A 21556-nucleotide genomic window follows, 5' to 3' on the forward strand; every position below is an offset into this window, starting at 1 on the left:
CAGAACTCAGCTCTAACTCATACCTCAATATTCTTTCCTCTACACTCTGAGGGAGGTGGTGGTTAAGGATGGGGATGTGGAAGGAAATCAGATCATTCTGCTTTTCCTGTTTATCAGTCAAGAAATAGTAGAAATTAAAAGAAATAAAATTAAAAGGCTGACAGGAAAGAGACAAGAGAGTCTGGATTTGGTTTGGTTTTTCTATGCTAAGTGCTATAGCCCAAGTCACAAGAGTCGGACACGACTGAGTGACTAACACTTTCATAGCTTGAGTCTCTACCAAAAGTAACAGAAATGAACAGGCCAGTCCATGGCTGCTTTTTAGGTCTTTGTGTTGTCTTGAGAAGATCACTGAAGCAAATTATTCTTCCATAAACAGATTAGTCCAATTTCTATCCACAAAGCTATCTCACTGGTAGTGGGTAAGGATTCTAAGATAAGCATAAAACCCAGACTGAAATCAAATTACACATGCTGTATACCCAACTAATTGGTCATTAGACTATTTTGTGCCAATAAATCAGGTCCCCTGACTACACAGTGGCTTTCCAATGGTTTATCCATCCACCTAAGGACAGTAACAGAGAGCTATTTTTTGTCAAGTTCTGATTAGTTATATTATGATTGTTAATTGAGAAATGTTACCTTCATTTCCTCAGACTTTTTCTGTAGGGTTATTTTTCCTAATTTAGAGATTTTTCCAAGCTCCTATTATTTCATAAGCTAAATTCTCCAATTCTCCACTCCATTCATTCTTCAGTCAAGTACTGTTTATTATTTCAAGGTTCATGTTTATTATTTCAATTAAATTAAACAGTGACAGATGGGCAGGAAGGTTGTGGGCATGTACATGCACATTTTAAAAAGGGAACACAGCCTTGAAGCATGGAGAAATTTTAAGCCTGAAAAACGATTTGCCCAAATGAGATCCAGTGAGAAAGCTACATATCAACAGAAGCCATCTTAACCTCCCTCTCCACCATCAAATATTGTCGAGGTTTACTGCAGGCTAAAACATCAGGGGCTACTGTAAAGCCTCAGCTGTAGGCACAGGCAATGACAACAATGGCCAAATAGAAATTAAATTACCAGTCGGCCAGCCATGAGGAGAAGGGCAAGATACGGTGGATTTAAAAAAAAAGTGGTTAGATAAATGTGGATTTTAAAAAAAAGTGGTTAGATAAATGTAACAAATTGTTGGTTCTCTTATTTAATGTAACCATTCCCTGAGATCAAGAAGGAAAAAATTAATATTAACAACTCTGGGATCTTACTAAAAAAGCTGAGATAGAAGCTATTCACTAAGAATAAGATCCATCTGTTACTGAGTCTAAAATCACTGAGAATTATTATCAGAACTTTAAAAAAAATGAGTATTCAAAGTTCCAGAAAGAAGGTAACATCTTTTGCAACTGTGGGGTGGACTTAAAAATAGAAATTCAAGGATCACAAGTCAAAGACACAAAGATTTAGATTTTAAACATTAAGACATTCTAAAAATATTTTTAAAAACAGAAAAAACTCATTAAGACATTCTAGTTTTCCTCAAATCCTTCTAATCTACTATAGAAATGGCAGATTTAAAGGATTTTTTTACCTATATAAAGTATTAATATGGCTTCCAAGAGTGTATGACCACTTAATTTGTTCTTCTTTAATTATTGAAACATGTATAATATCATCTATGAAACAAGTCGCCCGTCCACATTCGATGCACGATACTGGATGCTTGGGGCTGGTGCACTGGGACGACCCAGAGGGATGGTACAGGGAGGGAGGAGGAAGGAGGGTTCAGGATGGAGAACACATGTATGTATACCTGTGGTGGATTCATGTTGATATATGGCAAACCAATACAATATTGTAAAGTTAAAAAATAAAATAAAATACAAAAAAAAATTTTCAAATAAAAACCATAGGATACTCAGAAATGCCAAAGGAGATGAAGATAAGGCTGAGAGATTATATATATATTTTTTAATTTAGCATTGAATGACTTTTCCCCAAACCTGTACATTATGTTCTACATTTATTTCTTGCTCAATTGCATATTCTTTAGAGACTTGATCTTTCAGTCTCCAGTAGAGTGAAATTATTTTTTATTATTATATTCCAAAGGTGTATAAGAAGTTTTCTGTTGAATTTGAATTGTAGTAGTTATAATTAATTCATGAAAGTTGAAAAACATATAAAAATGACTTCTGTCCACCATAATTGATGTCCATACGTCAGCACTAGCATTCTATGACAAAAATCGCTAAATGTCAGCAGTTCAGTTTTTCAGGCCAATAATGTGAAACTGATTGTAATTAGTGCAGTAAATATTCACGGATTAAGCTACATTTCAATAAGCAGAGCAACTCAAAAAAATGAAGAGCAAGACAATATCAAGTACTCATGAACCTTCCTTCTAGATTTAGAATTACAGAACAATTTAATCCCCTTAAGAGTTAAGCTTTTAATTTCTGGTTGAATAAATGAAAGCTAGATTCCCTGGTGTAGTGCTCTAGTTTAGGATTCTGTTCATTTTCATTGAAAGAATAACCTGAAATACTAAAATGACAGCACATAAATAAGCATATACAAATTTCATCAGAAACCTGAATTTACAGTTGTAACTTTAATGCATTTAACCACTAATCAAATGCTTAAGCAGGGAATTATGTGTAGGAAGGTGGTTATTTTTTTTTAAAGTATATGAATATTTCATCAAATTTAAAACAGAAAGCACCATATAACAAATCAGATTCTTAGAATCTGAGAAAATTAACTCAACATATTAAGTGTGTGTGTGTGTGTATGTGTGTGTGTGCAAGTGCTGCTTTCAAAAAATTCCCAGAAAAAGAACAGTGTCTCCCACTCCTATTTATTCTTAGATGATTGTTTAATGGTGAAGTCAGTTTACATTTGAAGACCTTCTGAATAATCTTATTAAAAACCAATTCAAACAATGTGGCTCATGTTTAACTCTTCGGTTATTTGCCCATTAATCTCTTTAAGTGCTTGCTTCCTTCACACAGCTGTAGTTCAAGAGGTGGCCAGCAGTTGGCCTCCATTTCAGTGGATTTTCATGAAAGTCCAGATTTCTTTCTGCAAACTTTAAAAATGCTGTATGCCTAAATAACTTTTTCATAACTTAAAAGCTTTCAAAAGGATCCAAAAGAAACATATTTTTCTTTTAAAAATAAAAACCAAACAAAAGGAAGCCACACATACTGCAAAGATGTTCTCTGTAAAACATTCTGTTCAGCAGATCTGAGATGTCTCCAAAGGGATCAAGAACCACTTGGTTTGGAAGCAACAGTTGGGAACTCATAACAGGTTGGTTAAAAGCCAATGGTAACAGCCATGAGGAGCTCTTCAATGCAGATTAGGGGTGGCTGCAATACTAAGCACTGGGCCTTGCCTTGTCTTCCTACTCCATTTATTTGGAATGCCTTCAATTGTACTTTCAACTACACAATACAGTTGTTGAAAAGCCTCTGTCCCTGGTCTTCTGTTCTTTTCTCCTTTTAAGTTTTTCCCTAAAGACTGCAATCATACTATGATATTTATGAAGAGAGCTCAGAAGATTATCTCCGTTTCTGTAATATCACCCAAACTAATCCATCTCCTAGTTATGACTTAAATATTTTCACCAGGTTATGCCACCATCATCTCACACTCAACACATACAAAACAAACTTAGTCATCTTTATCAAACGAATCCCCTCTTTCAGTCCCCTTGCCTTTGTTAACATCAATTCCACTTTTCTGGTCACTAGGAATTAAAGCACAGGAACAGTCATGGACTCCCTGGGGACCTTCATTACACACATTCTGTTTGCATCACATGGCAGATTGCATTCTTCAAAGATGGCCACCACTGTATCTCCCATCCAAATGTATTTCTACAATATGATCTTGCCACTTTACCATCAAATGGTAAAGTTTAAGTCTAATGCCCCTCCCCTTGAATCCAACTGGCTTTAAGACTCACTTAGAACCAAAACTTGCCTGGAAAATCCCATGGACGGAGGAGCCTGATAGGCTGCAGTCCATGGGGTCGCTAAGAGTCAGACACGACTGAGCGACTTCACTTTCACTTTTTGCTTTCATGCATTGGAGAAGGAAATGGCAACCCACTCCAGTGTTCTTGCCTGGAGAATCCCAGGGACGGGGGAGCCTGGTGGGCTGCTGTCTATGGGGTCACACAGAGTCGGCCACGACTGAAGCGACTTAGCATAGAACCAAAACAATGTACCTGAAGTAAAGCTATGAGACTTCCAAGGCCAGGTCAGAAAGCACCATGCAGTTTCTTCCTGGTTCTCTTGGAAACCTCTCTCTAGAGGAAGCCAGCTGCCATAGAAGAATTTCAGCTACCCTACGACTGCCATGCTGAAAGGCCACATGCACTCCAAATGAGGCCCTATCTTCTAGTTATCCCACCAAGGTGCCATAATGTGAATAAGTCTGTCTTGGATCCTCCTGACCAGTTCATCTGTCAGCTGAATACCACCAACTGAATTCAGTAAATACCCCAAGGAGAAGAATCACTCAGGTATGTACTGCCCTAATTCTTGATGCATAAAATCATAAAATAAGAGATGTCCACGGCTTCCCTTCTAAGCATTCAAAATGTCATGTGTAGAGTTGTTACTACATGGGGCTAAACATTAATCGAGATGTCACTTCTTTCCCTCCATTCCTAGAGCCATCATCAAAGCTTGTATCACCTCTGCTCTAGATTATTAATAGCTGATGCCAGGCTCTCCTCACTACTATCTGTCATTACAATCTATCTAACCTAACATTTGCAACTGAAAAACTACTTTGAGGTACCAACACCATAACCAACATCAGTCTCATAATGTTTTACACTTGTAGAAAACTTTATAATGCAAAAGGATCTTCATAAATATCTATTTTACTTGATCCATATAAGAAAGACCAGAGAGATCTGTCAATAGAGCAAATATTCTCTTCCTTACTTTATAAAGAGACCAGAGGCTGAGGAGATTCAATTTTATACAATCTCACTGCCAGCAGAACTAAGACCTCGTGTCATAGATCATTGCTAGTTCTCTATTCTACTTGCCTCCTGAGATCTGTTTCAGATTAAGAAAATGTTCAGTGCCTCTTTCCATCCCAACTATAGCGACTCTGCTTTCTAGGCATCCATAATAAGGCTTTTTCTATTCAACTGGATGTTATTGCCTAGTAACTCTACCACTACTGCAACAATCAGGCTGGCTCACTTACTCACCTAACAATCTGTCAGGCTGATTATAGCCTCTCAGTATTTACTTACAAAGTCTCCTCCTTTCTCCTCCTATCTACTTAAACCTTACTCATGTGTTAGCACAAATTCTGCCTCCTCCATTAAGCCCTACTAGCCCATCCCTGTTGCTTTCTCTCTGCTATTCCTACAGAATTTGCAAATTTCGCCCAAATTTTGACAATTTTATTGGATCATCTTGTTCAAGTGTCTTGGTCTCACTTTCCAGGCTCGTATTCAGCTAATACATATCCATACAGACAGCAATGCTGGGTGCTCACAGCCACTGTCTGTTCTGACCAGTCAGTGCCCATGACATACCATTTGTTAAATATTTTGAATTTCATCCCTGCTTATTTCTCCAACTAAACCATAAGCTCTTTGAGAGCAAGAAGCTTGTCTCATAAAGAAGTATTTCAGCCTCCAAACCAAGCATAGGACTAAACACACAGCTAGTGTTCAATACATACATTTGCTAATTGATTTGAAGGGAGTGAAGTGGATTGTGCTGTGAGAAAAAAATATTCTTAAGTCATCTCTACACTGGAAAGAAAGAGTTGCAAAGATAATAAAATATTTTCAAGATCAGCAATTTAATGTCAGGGACATTTAAAAATGTATCATTTAAAGATATTCTGTGCAGCTCATAACTGTAGAAATGTTTTATAAATGTTTTTACCAGGAGTGTGAAAAAGTGTTTCAAAAATATTCAAGGAGTAGATGTCTTAAAGGCCCAAAATAAAATGTTTGCTGAGGCTACAAGGCTGGCAGAACTCTGCTTCATTTCAAAAAGTTTCCAGGCAATGGAAATGTTTTCTTGGAAAATACTACCTTTATTTAGAGAACACTTGCCATGAACACTTAGTCATTAAGTAATTTAAGGTTTCCTCACAAGCTCTTTGGAGGAAATCTATTATATGAATGAATGAAATTATCAGCCAGCACCTATAATGTAAAAAAAAAAAAATACATTTGGCTAAATATATGAAATCTACCTGAGTATTTTTCCAAGTAAGTGGGAAAATCTTTTATATTTTTTGGTCTATTTACTGTTCTTTTACATTTTTCTACAAGATAAAATTACGAATAAAAACACAAAATCCTTAAGTGTTTCTCTGTCTGTAATGCACACAAATCCAAAAAACTGGAGGGCTTATTTTATTCCACAAGCCAAGTAATTTTCAAACAGACAAAACAGTGATTTCATTCAATGAAAATAAATGTTAAACTTCAAAGCTATTTTTAGTAAGATCTTTGAGTTTGTGTCAAATCACCTTTCAATAAGAGAGCAACTCGGTTTGGACATTTCACTCCATCATCTGCAGTAAATCATACGGTGAAACCTAAGAAAACAATTTCTTCCAAGAGTTTTGAAGCCAACTAAGTCTTACTCTTTTAAACATCAAAAGACATAGCTAAATTCTACTTCAAGCACATGGCTTGTACATGTGGTCTTTTTAAAACGTACACAAAGGGATATTTGCTTTGTTTTACCTGTTTAGGATTTCAGTGAGTTTCACAAAGCCAGTGTAAGCCAGTTCAAATGCTCCTCTGTGCCTGGACTGTAAAAGGTGTTGTTTAAAGTAATCTCCTATTTCTTTTACCTTCAAAACAAAATCAAAAAATAAATATTCAACTTAAGTTTACACTGACAGGTGTATTTATGTCCGTAACCACTTAGAACTCAGGTCTAGATGTCTGTTTAGCACCTACTATGCAACAGTTAATATTTTAAGCATTTTGACACCATCACAATTGATTCTCACAATGAAGCCATGAAAGAAGCACTATTATTATCTCCACTTTACGATGGGGAAAAAGGAGGTCCAGAAAGACCAAGTAACTTATTCAAGGTCACACAGCAAGTCGATGGTAAAAACAGTGCATAAACCTAGGCAATTTGGCTCCAGAGCTGACCAAGGTTTAACAGCTACGCTAGACCTGCCTCCCTATGCCAGCTTCACAGACCTTGCTGTTTTCTCTGTTAGCTCATAGCATTCAATACCAACAGCAAATCACAAAAAGTGACAACCTTCACTCACCCAGGTCTAGGTGAAATAATTACCTATTTTTTCTCTCTTCAAAAAAATTTTTTTTCTATTATGACTAAAATATACATAAATTTTACCATTTTAACCATTCTTGGGTCTACAGTTCAGTAGACCCAGGGCATTCAGTATATTCACTTTGCTGCACAACCACCATCTATCTACAGAATTTTTCATCTTCCCAAACTAAAACTCCAACCTACTAAACAATATTTTCCAAAAATTACCTTTTTATACACACACACACACACACACACACACACACACACACGTTAATGGCCATGCAAGATTTAGGGCAAAGGGCACCCTGAAAACTGACAGGCTTCACTCTGAGTCAGAAGCATGGAGCTTTCCAGTATGCGACCCAATCACTTTTCTACATGCTGCCTTTCTCCATGCAAGTTTAAACAATTAACAAAATGACAATATATTTTAAAGAAGACATAACTGACAGTTAGTTGCTGATGAGGTTCTGCACAGCATGAACTGTTAATGAGTGGGTTGACTGTACTTTTATACCATAAGATTTGGTAGCTGATCAGCTTTAGAAAATCAAGATTCTGTATATAACCTCAGTACCTCTTGATCCAGGTCTTCCCAGCAGGTCACAGAATGGTGAAAAAGGAAGCTTACCCCAAATAGCTCACACATGTTTATTCAGAAACAACTTCTACCCTAGTACAGTGACTGGTGTTCTGCACACATTAGAGATGATAAACAGCAGAAAAAGCCGTTGAACATGTGACCATGGGCAACTGCTTCAGTCTCCTCATCTATAAACTGGGAATAATAACAGCACTTGCCTCATAGATTGTGCAGAGAAGGCAGTGGCAACCCACTCCAGTACTCTTGCCTGGAAAATCCCATGGATGGAGGAGCCTGGTGGGCTACAGTCCATGGGGTTGCTAAGAGTTGGGCACGACTGAGCGACTTTACTTTCACTTTTCACTTTCATGCACTGGAGAAGGAAATGGCAACCCACTCCAGTATTCTTGCCTGGAGAATCCCAGGGACAGAGGAGCCTGGTGGGCTGCCATCTATGGGGTCGCACAGAGTCAGACACGACTGAAGTGATTTAGCAGCAGTAGCAGCATAGATTGTGTATTAAAGTGAGTTAATAAATTTAAAAGCTCAGCATAGGCCCTTAACTTATAAACCCATTCAGTTCAACTTGAGCTCCATATGGGCTTCCAAACAGAGAAAAGGCAAAGCCATATTCTAAACTCAAAATATATATAATTATAGAAAGATGGGTGATACATTTAGAGATATAAGAATCAGACATGAGGTCAAGAAAGAACCAAAGAAGCAGGCTACAACAGAAGTTTTAAATCTATTTAAGTTTAAAACACTTCAATATCATCAAAGAGTGGCATGTCGTGCTCTTCAGCTAAAGTTTTCAGGTGAAGATCTGATGATACCCCTAATTTTTAATATTTTTGATAAGCTACATACTACTAGTTGTCACCTGGAGAAGGGAAAGGCTACCCACTCCAGTATTCTGGCCTGGAGAATTCCATGGACTGTATAGTCCATGGGGTCGCAAAGAGTCAGACATGACTGAGTGACTTTCACTAGTTGTCAGGGTAAGCCTTACCCTTTTACCTTCAATATGTAATTTCAGAGTATATTTTGAACAGAATTATCAAGCACTAATTCTGCATTTAACCCCCAAGACAGACCTGTAGCTCCATAACCTTACAAAATAGGACTGAAAGAAACATCAGTTACTTAACTGGTTAGACCATCACTTCCATTACTTGAAAAACTAAAGATTTCTAAGAAGGTGTTTTAAGGCACAAAAAATAAAAACAGGAAGTCATAGAGATGGGGTCTCTCCATATCCTGAATTTTTTTAATATTAAAGATATTAAAACATACTTCACGAAAACGAATGTTCCCGGTAAAGTGCTTCTCTGTGGATTTACAATCTAGTTCTCAAACAAAGATCAGATGTTCCTTGCTTCCTTTACCTTAATTCCCTTTAAAGGGGCCCAAACCAAAAAGCATATAATAAAATCAAAGACCTCAAAGTGAATGAGACAAGTAGATGGTCTCTCTTCTCAACCCTACTGGCCTCAGAAAACAGTATGAGTTTCTAAAGATATATGTGAGAAGTAGACAGTTTTTCTTATTTCAATTTGCACTTTATTTCCCAACAAACCTACCTAGGTAATATCAAGGCTTAATATGAATTTTTCCCTTTAAAGAGAGTATATTTCTATTCATCAGATAGTAAGTACTTCTTTAGCACTCTGTCAAATGCTCAGGAGCTAGCTCAGTTTTGGGTAGACAAAGAACAAAACAAGACGTCTGTCCTCAGAAGGCTTTCAGTTCAGAGAAAACCAATATGCTGGATGGTACCTATCAGGAGCTTAACTGCACTACGAAATGAAAGTTCTTTTTACATTGAAATAAATTATTACAGTAAGATTAATGGCTTGATGTGAAGAACTGACCCGCTGGAAAAGATCCTGATGCTGGGAAAGACTGAAGGACGAAAGAGGATGAGATGGTTGGATGGCATCGATGGACATGAGTTTGAGCAGGCTCTGGGAGTTGTTGATGGGCAGGGAAGGCTGGTGTGCTGCAGTCCATGGGGTCGCAAAGAGCTGGACAGGACTGAGCGACTGAACTGAACTGAAGATTAGTGGCTAGACCTTAAACAGGTTATACTTGGGTGAATCAATATGGAAAAAGATAACTAACATAAGAAACAGCTGGGATATTAGAATGAATGAACAAACACTTATTAAGTACCTGTTACCTCCCAGATACTTCATGGGGTCTTTTTATATGAATGAACACAGACTATACAGGAGATTGATAGCAGACCTAGCTGAATGGCCTCAAGGTTTCATGCTAGAAAACAGTGGAAGAAGACAGGGTTGCAAGGTAGGGATGTACCTATCACACAAGGAGTGGGAGGGGTCAACCTGGCAACATGGTCCATGAGTAGCTGGACAAGGAAAAGGAGCCATGCCTTCCCTTGGATGAACAGAGTACAGGGAACGTATTTAACTCTGCAGAAACTTACAACAATAGTAGAATCAAAAAATAATTTTTTAATTTAATTAAAACAATGAAACAGTCCTCTGAAAATTCAAGTTGATTGTCTTTTAATCTATTTGCTGCTAATCTCCTATTTAAAGTTCACAAAAACATTTCTTTCTTTTTTATTTATGTTTTTTTTCACTGTGCTGGGTCTTCGTTACTACACGGGCTTTCCTCTAGTTGCAGGGAGCTGGAGCTAGTGCACCAGCTTCTCACTGCAGTGGCTTCTTTTGTTGCAGAGTACAGGCTCTAGGGCACGCAGGCTTCATCGGTTGTGGCTCCCAGGCTTTAGAGCACAGGCTCAATAATCATGGCATATGGGCTTAGCTGCTCCATGGCATGTGGGATCTTACCAGACCGGGGTCAAACCTGTGTCTCCTGCAGTGCAGGAGGATTCTTTACCACTGAGCCACCAAGAAAGCCTCAAAACACTTCTTTTCTCATGGATGATGTCTTTATAAAACATTTTCTTAATAAATAATACATATCTTAGACTTTTTGAAAGGGAATTAAAGTATCAATAAAAATTTTTTCAAAGGCCACTTATTTCTAGTCTTAAAATTAAATTCTAGTCACTAGCTCTTTGGGGGATGGTTTTGGTCACCAATGAAAAGCTATGATAAACCTAGACAGTGTGTTTAAAAGGATAGACATCACTTTGCCAACAAAGGTCCATATAGTCAAAGCTATGGTTTTTCCAATAGTCCTGTATGGATGTGAGAGTTGGATCATAAAGAAGGCTGAGTGCCAAAGAACTGATGCTTTTGAACTGTGGTGCTGGAGAAGACTCTTGAGAGTCCCTTGGACAGCAAGGAGGTCAAAACAGTCAATCCTAAAGGAAATCAACCCTGAATATTCATTGAGAGGACTGATGGCTAAAACTGAAGCTCCAATACTTTGGCCACCTGAGGCAAACAGCCAACTCACTGGAAAAGACCCTGATGCTGGGAAAGATTGAAGGCAGGAAGAGAGGGGGATGACAGAGGAGGAGATGGCTGGATTGCATCACTGACTCAATGGACCTGAATTTGAGCAAACTGTGGGAGATAGGGAAGGACAGGGAAGCCTGATGTGCTGCAGTCCATGGGGTAGCAAAAAGTCGGACACAACTTAGTGATGAACAACACTATCTTTTAAAGTTTAGTATATTCTGGTTCTAACTTTCCATAAAACCTACTTCTATAGACAAATTAACATGCTTTATGGATTTACAGGGTGTAAATTTCCACAGGGGACATGCCACGTCTCTAGGCACCTATAATTTAACTACGGACTAAACAGAGGAGCAACATAAATGTTCATCTAAAGCATGAACTCCACAAAGGACAAATGTAAACACATTTTTCATTTGTTCTTTAAATAGTAGAGAGAAATACAATAAAAAACAAAAAGCTAATTCCCTTCACTACAAGTTAGAAAGGCCAAAACAGATTCAAGTATATAGGTGGGACATTTCTACAAAGAGCATGTGCAGTGGTCAAGATCTGGGATTCTGGAGACAAGAAGTCTGGGTTTAGGAGCCCTACTCAGCTTCCTTATCAATACAAGCTAATTATGTAACAGAGTTCCCTGCTCTGTGAAATGGGGATAAAACTAGAAGCTACTTCACAGGATTATTCTAAGAAATAAATGAGATTATGCATATAAGCATTTAGCAGAGTACCTGGCAGAGAGTAGCAAGCAATATTGCTAAATGTCAATTTTTGTTTTTATTTTGTGTCATGAGGTAGTGAGACTTAATCCCTAAAACCTTAATTAATTTCCCTAAACCTTCTCTGGTGGCTCAGATGGTAAAGAATCTGCCCGCAATGTGAGAGACCCAAGTTTGATCCCTGGGTCAGGAAGATCCCCTGAAGAAGGGAATGGCTACCCACTCTAGTATTCTTAGGGTTTCCTTGGTGGCTCAGATGGTAAAGAATCTACCTGCAATGTGGGAGACCTGGTTTCGATTCCTGGGTCCGGAAGATACCCTGGAGAAGGAAATGGCCACCCACTCCAGTATTTTTGCTGGTGGGCTACAGTCCATGGGGTCGCAAAGAGTCAGACATGACAGAGTGATTAACACACACATTCATCCAAACCTTCAATTTTACTTTAAGACACAGCCACTTCTTATAACCTTAGGGATGTCAAGAGGAATTTCTAATTCCACTTTGGTTAAATAGAATAGCTCATAAAAGTTTGTAGTATAGTCAGATAACGTTTTACACTGGACATTCTCTACCATTGTGATTTCTTACTAACACCTGGGATTTCTTCAAAGCCCAAACACTGTCCTCCTACATAATGATAACAAAGATGATGGTTTCCTGGTATTCAGGTATCCTCCCATCAGAACGTTTATTCTTTGTCTTCTGGCAAATTCTTAACCGTGTGCCACTTCAACAGTTGCCCTTCAGTCTGACTTTCTGAAATGAAATTCCGTCTTGAATCTCTTACTGCACTTCTAAGCCCTTTGAAGTCAGAGAACCACATATTATATTTCTTAATGTTGCCACAACTCATGTAGTAAGGCAGTCAATATATAGTTGACTAAATGATGTGATTCCACGCTCAACCTCACATCCCAGTAACATAACCGTGCAGCCTGCATTCAGTACAGTTCAATAAATACTTTGAACTGATTTCTAAAAACTAAACTTTGGTAGAAGAAAATACAGAAGCAATCTCTTGAAGACAGATGAATACTAATAAACATATATCCCATTTGTAGATCATTAACAAAAACTGAAACAGAGGCAAAAGGCACTGAGGAAATGTGTATGAAAATTACAACAGCATCTAAAGTAGGGGTTTTTTTAACTGCCCATGTCTAATAGTTCAAACAGGTAATTATTTTTATTCATGTGATTTCTGGGGCAATAATTACTAGAAAGGGGAAAGCAGATATTAAAAAAAAAAATTCTACCCAGAAGCTTCTTCTTAGGAATATTAGGAGAAGTATATAAAGAGATGAACTGATGGCCCAGGTACAGGAAGTTGTTTAAGAAAATCAGTGGGTACTGGGTATCCAATATCCCATGGAAAGAGGACCAACAGTGTATCAAGCAAAGCTTCCAGCTCAAAGCCCAGACAAACTAGTCAGGAAGTGGTAAGATAAGGTTGCAGCACTGCTCACTCTTTGAGGGTCTCGACTTACATCCCTCAAAGCTGGTTTTATCTCTGCCTCTCGGACAGGGACCTTATGAAAAGAACCTTTCATTTCATGATTACAGCGCAGGAGGAAGGTCAGACGTGCCTCTGAATGAACACATTTTCCTCTTGCTGAAGTCGTGGAGGACACACTGCTTCATACGCAGTCATCGAGGGAAGGCGCATTTGCTCAAAATTCAGTGGCAAGTTACCTGACTATCCACTACTTGCAAAAATCTGGTTGGCTATGGGAAGCTGAGAAAATTAAATTTAAAGAAAGATTAAATGAGCCATGCAGAACAAAGGTGGCACTGTGTCGTGCTGGAACAGAGGCTGGGAAGCAAAAGAATCGGGTTCCTATCCCAGAGTTGCCACACACCAGCTTTGTGATCTTGGGCAAACGAGGTAACATCCAAAGCCTTCAGTCTCCCCTTGTGCAAGGGAGCTGGATAATATCATCTCTGTGATCCTTCCAACGAGGAGTCTGTGAATTATATACTCAGAATTATAAACAAGCACCAGCTCCTCTCCTCGAACAGCAGCAAAAATCCCCAAATTGGAGTTTCACTACCTGCTGGCCTGTTAAAAGCATCTTTATGCATGGGGGATTGAAGTTGTCCAAGGGCTGTCAAATCAGGATGGACTTCAAGGAGCTGAGTTTCCAAAAGAAATCCAGCCCTCCATTTACATGTGAGACCTCAAATTCCCAGTTGTAATGGAATCCTATTACTTTTTCAGGAGTGAAGGGTGAGTGGGGAACAAGAAAAGCATCAGGCTGAACATCAATATTTCAGGATCTATAGAACAGCTTCCCTCATCCATTGAGAGAAAAGCAGATCATGGTTTTTATGATTCTCAGGAGTAAGAAATCCAAATTCCCAATTTTCACCTCAAACAGGGAGCATTCTGTCTGCAAGTCACCTTTATCTCTGCAGGTCTCTTGCGGTAACATTCACCTACACTGTCGATTCTTAAATCTGTAGCTCTGCCACTATGTGCCCAGAAGATCTGGTGATACTAGGGCATCTATGCCCTCGGAAGGAAGGTAGACTCCCTAGGCCTGGTCCTGCCACTCCAACGCAAACTACATTCTTCTCTGTTGTTTATATTTTTAACTCTTAAAAGTACTAAGTACATGGGAGTATGTTTAAAGGAATTTCATGGAACAAAATTTTACGTTTAAAAGCAGGAATCCTCTATAATACAAATAACATTAATTTCTTGTTGACTTTACGAGTTCATTATCTATATGCTCCCACACTTTCAGAAGCATTTTTAAATTTTTTTAGAAAAATTAAAATATTTTTAGTAAAATTGAAGGTGATCAAGAATCAAGTTTTCCAAAGAGGGCAGGGTTTCAATGTCAGAAAAATGCTATCACATACACTCTTGGTCACTCACTCAGTCAATTAAATATTTGTGGGGTTGCCATGTGAATGGCGACATGGAGAAATGACCAGACCTCATTAGAATGGAAATGAATATTTCACAGAAAAACAGGATTCTATTTCTTATTCAAGAAAACAGTTATTAGAAGAGTTCTTTGGTTTGTAACGACCTCTCTTTGTTGTTGTTGTCACATTTGGTCTATTTTACATTATTTTCCAATTTTGTATGGATGAGAGAGTTGGACTGTGAAGAAGGCTGAGCACTGAAGAATTGATGCTTTTGAACTGTGGTGTTGGAGAAGACTCTTGAAGTTCCTTGGACTGCAAGGAGATCCAACCAGTCCATTCTGAAGGAGATCAGCCCTGGGATTTCTTTGGAAGGAATGATGCTAAAGCTGAAACTCCAGTATTTTGGCCACCTCATGCGCAGAGTTGACTCATTGGAAAAGACTCTGATGCTGGGAGGGATTGGGGGCAGGAGGAGAAGGGGACGACAGAGGATGTGATGGCTGGATGGCATCACTGACTCGATGGACGTTGAGTCTGAGTTAACTCCGGGAGTTGGTGATGGACAGGGAGGCCTGGCATGCTGCGATTCATGGGGTCACAAAGAGTCGGACACGACTGAGCGACTGAACTGAACTGAGCTGAACTGAATTCCCAGTTTTAACCTGGATATCCCACATGACTTCATAAGACTTGGATGTCCTACAAAAGGTGTCAAGTCAAAATGATTTTCACAGGAAGCTTTCAGGTCTTTCTCAGTTACAGTAAAAGTAAAACAATGTTTCCCTTAATTTTCTTTTTTTAAAACACAGGCCAACAAACCCCAAAACTAGATGTTTTAACTTGTCCTTGAAAAGCTGAGAAGTCAAGGGGCTCTCTAGCCCATGTTTACTTCTTAGTGAGATGGTGAACATCAGTGAAGTAATCATTAATCATAGCTGGATTCCTCAGCAAAGATGTTGGCATTGGCACTCTAGCCAGTCACCAGCAAGGACTGCAAGGAACGCTGGGACACTAACGCCTGTTTGATTTGGAAGAGAATACGGAACATGATGAAGCCGGCAGCATCCTGCTCCCCTTCACCGCTCTCCATCTCAGAGCCTTGCAACATCACATGCCCAGCTGTTAACCAGATGCGAGCACATTAGCCACAGCGAGTGTGAGAATAAAAATATTAGCATTATTTCCATGGTACTGGTCACATGGTTATTATAGAAATAATCAGCATTAGCATACTACAATATTTGTTTTGTTCTTAGATGTCGTAACACCCTACGGGAAAAATTATCTTTATTTGAAAAAGGTTAAAAATGAAAGTACATGTTATATATCTTTGCTGGAAAATGGTGGGAAATGGATTTGTTGAAACCATATGGAAAGGAAGAGGGAATCAATTAAAAACAGAAATCTAATAAATCTAAAATATTTCCAAATGAAATGCTTGTGGTAAGCTAATTTCTTGTAAACACTGCACTCAAGTCCCTTGAACAGTCCCAGATGGTGAACTAACTTTGTGGTCTTAAAATAAAAGTCAGCCAAAAAAACCAAAGTAACTATATAACTTTATCATCAATGCAGAGAGAACCATGAGATCCATAATTAACCTATATATGTATATATTTTTTTCTTTCCAAAATTTAAGAGGTTTGTGGAGTTTTCCTAAAGAGACGACTTCATTTAAATTTGAAGTTTGTGTGTATTCAATGGAGAAACAAAAATTCAAACGATAATACTGAAGTTAAAAGTGAGGTAAGAGCTAAAATTATGTATATAACTTAGAAAAATAAAAACATTTCTAAAAATGCCAAAGTTTGGAAATGTATTGCAAGGTCCAGTTTCTACACATTAGTGAACCTTCTTCAGCTGACATCTGTTAAGATTTTATTCAAGAAAAATGTTTCCAAAAAAATTTGTTTAAGTTGGGTTATAAATAAAAGTTTGGGATATATGCTTTGACCAGAGATTATACCAAGCGGAATCAACGCCTACCCTACCTGCTGCACCGTCAACAGTCCATCGGGAGACTCTGGCACAGACCGCATGGGTAGAAGCTGGCACAGCGAGCCTAAGAGTAAAGCAACTTCCTTCATGCTTCTCCAGCAACACACCAGCACCATCTGAGCAGTTACGTCACATGTTTTTCCTTCTTTACCTTAAAAAAATAAAACAACTATTGCAACACTAGACACTTGATTACTCACATCCCAGGTTTCTTAGAACAAGCTTGTTCATAATTTCCCCAAGAATAATCTGTTTGAACAAACCAATCTGTCATATACTATATTTATTCAGGAGAAAATAACTAACACTTGTCCGGCATGTGCTATGGGCTGGAATCACCCTCTAAGTATTTTCTTTAATATAGCCATATTCAAGGTAAAATAAAAACAGTAGTCTTCTAAAACCAAACCCTAACTTTTGGAAATTAATGGAATCAACTCTTTCCACCTTTCAGTCATCCATAAAATACGACTATAATAAATATACTTTACTATTTGTTTCAGTGGGGGTGGTTGCTACGTCAGTAGAATAACAGGATACGACTTTCCTTTCAAAGGAATATACAAATTATCTTTTTAAATATACTTAAATTCCATAGTCAATTAGCTATAATCTTTACTCTCTTTTTCTAGCTTTAGGAATATTTTTGTACTGACATTAAAAAAAAAAAATCCAAAACAAACTATTAAATTTAAAAGGTAAGTTAACAAAATAATCTCTTTAACATAATCCCCTTTGTCTTTTAAAAGTCTGCTAAACTCAAAGGATAATGTGTCAATACATACACTTAAATACATCAAATAGGTCTGAAACATATACACTAAGAAGGGAAGAAGTAGGATTGGAGAGGAAATAAGGAAATGGGAAAAAAAATGAAATTAATTTGTTTTTAGCTTGCATTTACCTCTGAATTATTTGAAACGATTACAACAAGCATACATTTATATAATTTTTTAAAAAATAGAGAAATTTTTACAAGACAATATCCCCATCTAGTGGAGAATGTAGAATATGTTCTAAACCAATAAGATATTACTGCTTCTGATAACTTTTTATAGCATTGAAGAAAATTATAAAAGAATAACTGAGAAAACAAAGAGTAAGAATTCGAATTCTGAAGTCCTGGTGCAAAAGAGTAGCTCACATTTTATTTATTTATTTTTTTTTTTGCAATTTTTTTTTAAATTTTATTTTATTTTTAAACTTTACATAATTGCAAAACTAATACAATTATGTAAAGCTCACATTTTAATAAGTCACAAATTTGTTTCCTTTAAAAGGCTGCCTGACTGTAAGGACGCTCACAGCATCAGACCATACTGCTGGGAGAAGCGGACTGCTGCCCAAACCCAAGTTCACTGTGCATCACTGTTCTACATCACCTGGCTGTCAAGAGAGGTTTCAGGACTCAAAGGCTTTTTGTTGAAGCACCTTATATGCTGGACTGGGGAGCACCAATTTCTGGTAAAAGTTTTATAAACTCATTCCCCAAAATAAATCATTATAAGCTCAAAAAAGACCTTATTTTCTCCACAGTCCTGCATACATCTGCAGCCCCTGATTTACTACAGGAAAAGAGCATTTTGCACATTTTGTCCCTTAAATATTGACTCCAGTACTGATTTTACATATACCTTTGATTTCTGCAGAAGTATCAATATTCGGTACACTGGCACTCAAGTCCTCTAAATCAAAGCTACCACATTCTTTCAATATTTTGGCTCGACTGAAATAATCGTTAGTATCTCGTGGCTGAATCTCATTCAGAATCCTGTGCAAGCGGCTTGCTGACTCTAAGGGAGAAAGACAAGATTACATAAAACCCCAGTTCCATATCAGATGCAGGTATCCCTTGAGGGTCATTTGCCCTCAAAAATTTTGTAGCTTTTAATTCTTTTTTTTTTTTTAATTTTATTTTATTTTTAAACTTTACATAATTGTATTAGTTTTGCCAAATATCAAAATGAATCCATCACAGGTATACATGTGCTGATTAGCACTATAAGAAGGGACTCGCAGGGTGGATAATGTAAAAATTATTTATCTAAAGTCTTCATGATACTTGAATGTACTTTGAAAATACGGCGAATATTTTAAGTAGGGTGAAGACTGGACCAAAAAACACAACAGAAACTGTCCACAGACAAAAGCTGCCATCTGACATGGCTTTTCTTAGTGTTGTCTAAGAATCTTAAACACAGCACTCAAACAGATGAAGGAAGAGCAATATACTTCAATGAATTTTCTTTAAACAGGTAATAAACCCCATCACCTACAAAAACAATCTTTTCTAGCCCAGGAATATTTTAAAAACTCCATAGCTGACTTTGAGATGCATATGCAATATACTGCTTTCTAAGTAAGACTTATAGTCCTACTATTATATTTAACTTCATTTTTATTTTGTAAGCACTCACTGGACTAGGGAATGTAAACTCCATGAATGCAAGACTTTGTTCACTGTTGAGTTGCTAATGCCTAGAACAGAAACTGCCTCATAGAGGTTCAGTAACATGGGCTGAAGGAATTTATGGATGACTAGGCAATAAAGTGCTAGCCAGGCTCAGATTTTTTTAAGGAAAATAACAACAGGTAACAGGAAACCAATTAACAAATCAAAAGAATGAATATTTACTGTATACCTATTACACACACTCATATTTTAAGTTTTATAGGAAATACAAAGACCCAAACTGCTCTTGTAGTGATTCAGCCAACATCTTATGTTCACTCGTGGCTTCCGTGAAATTTTGCCCAAAACAAATTTTGATGGCCATGAAAAAAAAACAGCACTGGCCCCAAAACAAACCACAGAAAGACTAAGAAAAAACAGAGGGATAACCAGAATAAAATTTTAAGAGCCCTACTCATTCATTTTTGTGGCATTCAGGGGAGACTTTTACCAAAAAATTCAGAATACACAGTAGATAACATGGGGAAGATACAAGAAAAATGGAGACAATCAGAGGAAAAAAGAAAATGCAAAATTAAGGAAAAGTCAGTGAACTATAGACAGTTTTTAAGTTGAAGATATTTAAAAACTTTAATACAAACAGAATTTTGGCATACTCTGAAGGCCCTACCCATAATTGGTGACAAACATTCCAAATTTCTCATCCAAAATATATTGGTACTTGCCTGATCCAAATATTAGCTATCAGACTGGATGGTCTTTATTCCTATGCACTGCTTAAGTAGGAAAACTAAACCAAAAAGTTTTAGTATTTAGTCTATCAGCCAAAATAAATCTATATCTTATTAGTATCATAAACTGGGGCTTCACTGGTTTATCAGCTGGTAAAGAACGCGCCTGACAATGCAAGAGATGCAAGAGACGTGGGATCAATCCCTGGGTGGGGAAGATACCCTGACAAAGGAAATGGCAACCCACTCCAGTATTCTTGCCTGGGAAATCCCATGGACAGAGGCGCCTGGCAGGCTATAGTCCATGGGGTCGCAAAGAGTCGGACATGACCGAGCACACGCACATACATCATAAACCATCACCAACCTGCCAGCTCATTTTCAGTAAAGAACAAAACATAACATTTTCTATGCAAGCACACAATTCTAGGTTCATTATCAGTGCAAAGTATTATATAATTCAGTGTGTGTTTATGATATACTCAGTGTATTTTTAATATAAGCCTCTCATCTGTGTTCCAAAATGCACTCACCAACTTTATTTCAACATGAAATACAAATCTACTTCATGATTTTCTAAGTGTTCAAAAAAACACTTTGTTAGTATATATCCTTAACACTTCTGGCCTGTTGTAGTACGGGTCCAGTAATCCCCTCCCTTATCCAGGTTTCAGTTATCCTTGGTCAACATGATCTGAAAATATTATATGGAAAATATCAAAAATAAAGAAATCACAAGTTTGAAATTGCATGCCGTCCTGAATAGAATGATGAAATCTCACGCTGGCCCTTTCCATTCTACCTAGGATCCTCAACCATCAACTTCATCTGCAAGCTGACATCCAACCATCAACATTTTCAGGGCTTGATGATCCAGGAACACTGATACAGGTAATCCTCTTCTAAAGTATCACCAGGTGGTCAATCGTGATAGAAGGAAAGTTATGACCAACCCAGATAGCATATTCAAAAGCAGGGACATTACTTTGCCAACAAAGGTCCATCTAGTCAAGGCTATGGTTTTTCCTGTGGTCATGTATGGATGTGAGAGTTGGACTGTGAAGAAGGCTGAGCACTGAAGAATTGATGCTTTTGAACTGTGGTGTTGGAGAAGACTCTTGAGAGTCCCTTGGACTGCAAGGAGATCCAACCAGTCCATTCTAAAGGACATCAGCCCTGGGTGTTCATTGGAAGGACTGATGCTAAAGCTGAAACTCCAATACTTTGGCCACCTCATGCGAAGAGTTGACTCATTGGAAAAGACTCTGATGCTGGGAGGGATTGGGGGCAGGAGGAGAAGAAGACGACAGAGGATGAGATGGCATCACTGACTCGATGGACATGAGTCTGAGTGAACTCCAGGAGTTGGTGATAGACAGGGAGGCCTGGCGTGCTGCGATTCATGGGGTCGCAAAGAGTCGGACACGACTGAGTGACTGAACTGAACAAACAGCGAGTCACAATGCGTATGCCATCCATCTCACTTCACCTCATCACACAGGCATTCTATCATCTCACATTATCAT

At 37.9% G+C, this 21556-nt stretch overlaps 1 protein-coding gene across 4 annotated transcripts in view; it reads right to left on the bottom strand.

Moving 5' to 3' along the window:
• The window catches only part of THADA (THADA, armadillo repeat containing), a 335976-nt gene that overhangs the window by 264502 nt on the left and 49918 nt on the right, over nucleotides 1–21556 (bottom strand). For all 4 annotated transcript variants that reach the window (XM_027555132.1, XM_027555129.1, XM_027555131.1 and 1 more), the window contains exons 20-22: nucleotides 18521–18679; nucleotides 16880–17037; nucleotides 6752–6861 (exon numbers count right to left, since the gene is read on the bottom strand). In XM_027555132.1, the coding sequence (XP_027410933.1) occupies nucleotides 6752–6861; nucleotides 16880–17037; nucleotides 18521–18679 (427 nt within the window). The remainder of the gene's footprint in view (nucleotides 1–6751; nucleotides 6862–16879; nucleotides 17038–18520; nucleotides 18680–21556) is intronic.

Source organism: Bos indicus x Bos taurus, chromosome 11 (assembly GCF_003369695.1).
Source record: "Bos indicus x Bos taurus breed Angus x Brahman F1 hybrid chromosome 11, Bos_hybrid_MaternalHap_v2.0, whole genome shotgun sequence".
Taxonomy (NCBI): domain Eukaryota; kingdom Metazoa; phylum Chordata; class Mammalia; order Artiodactyla; family Bovidae; genus Bos; species Bos indicus x Bos taurus.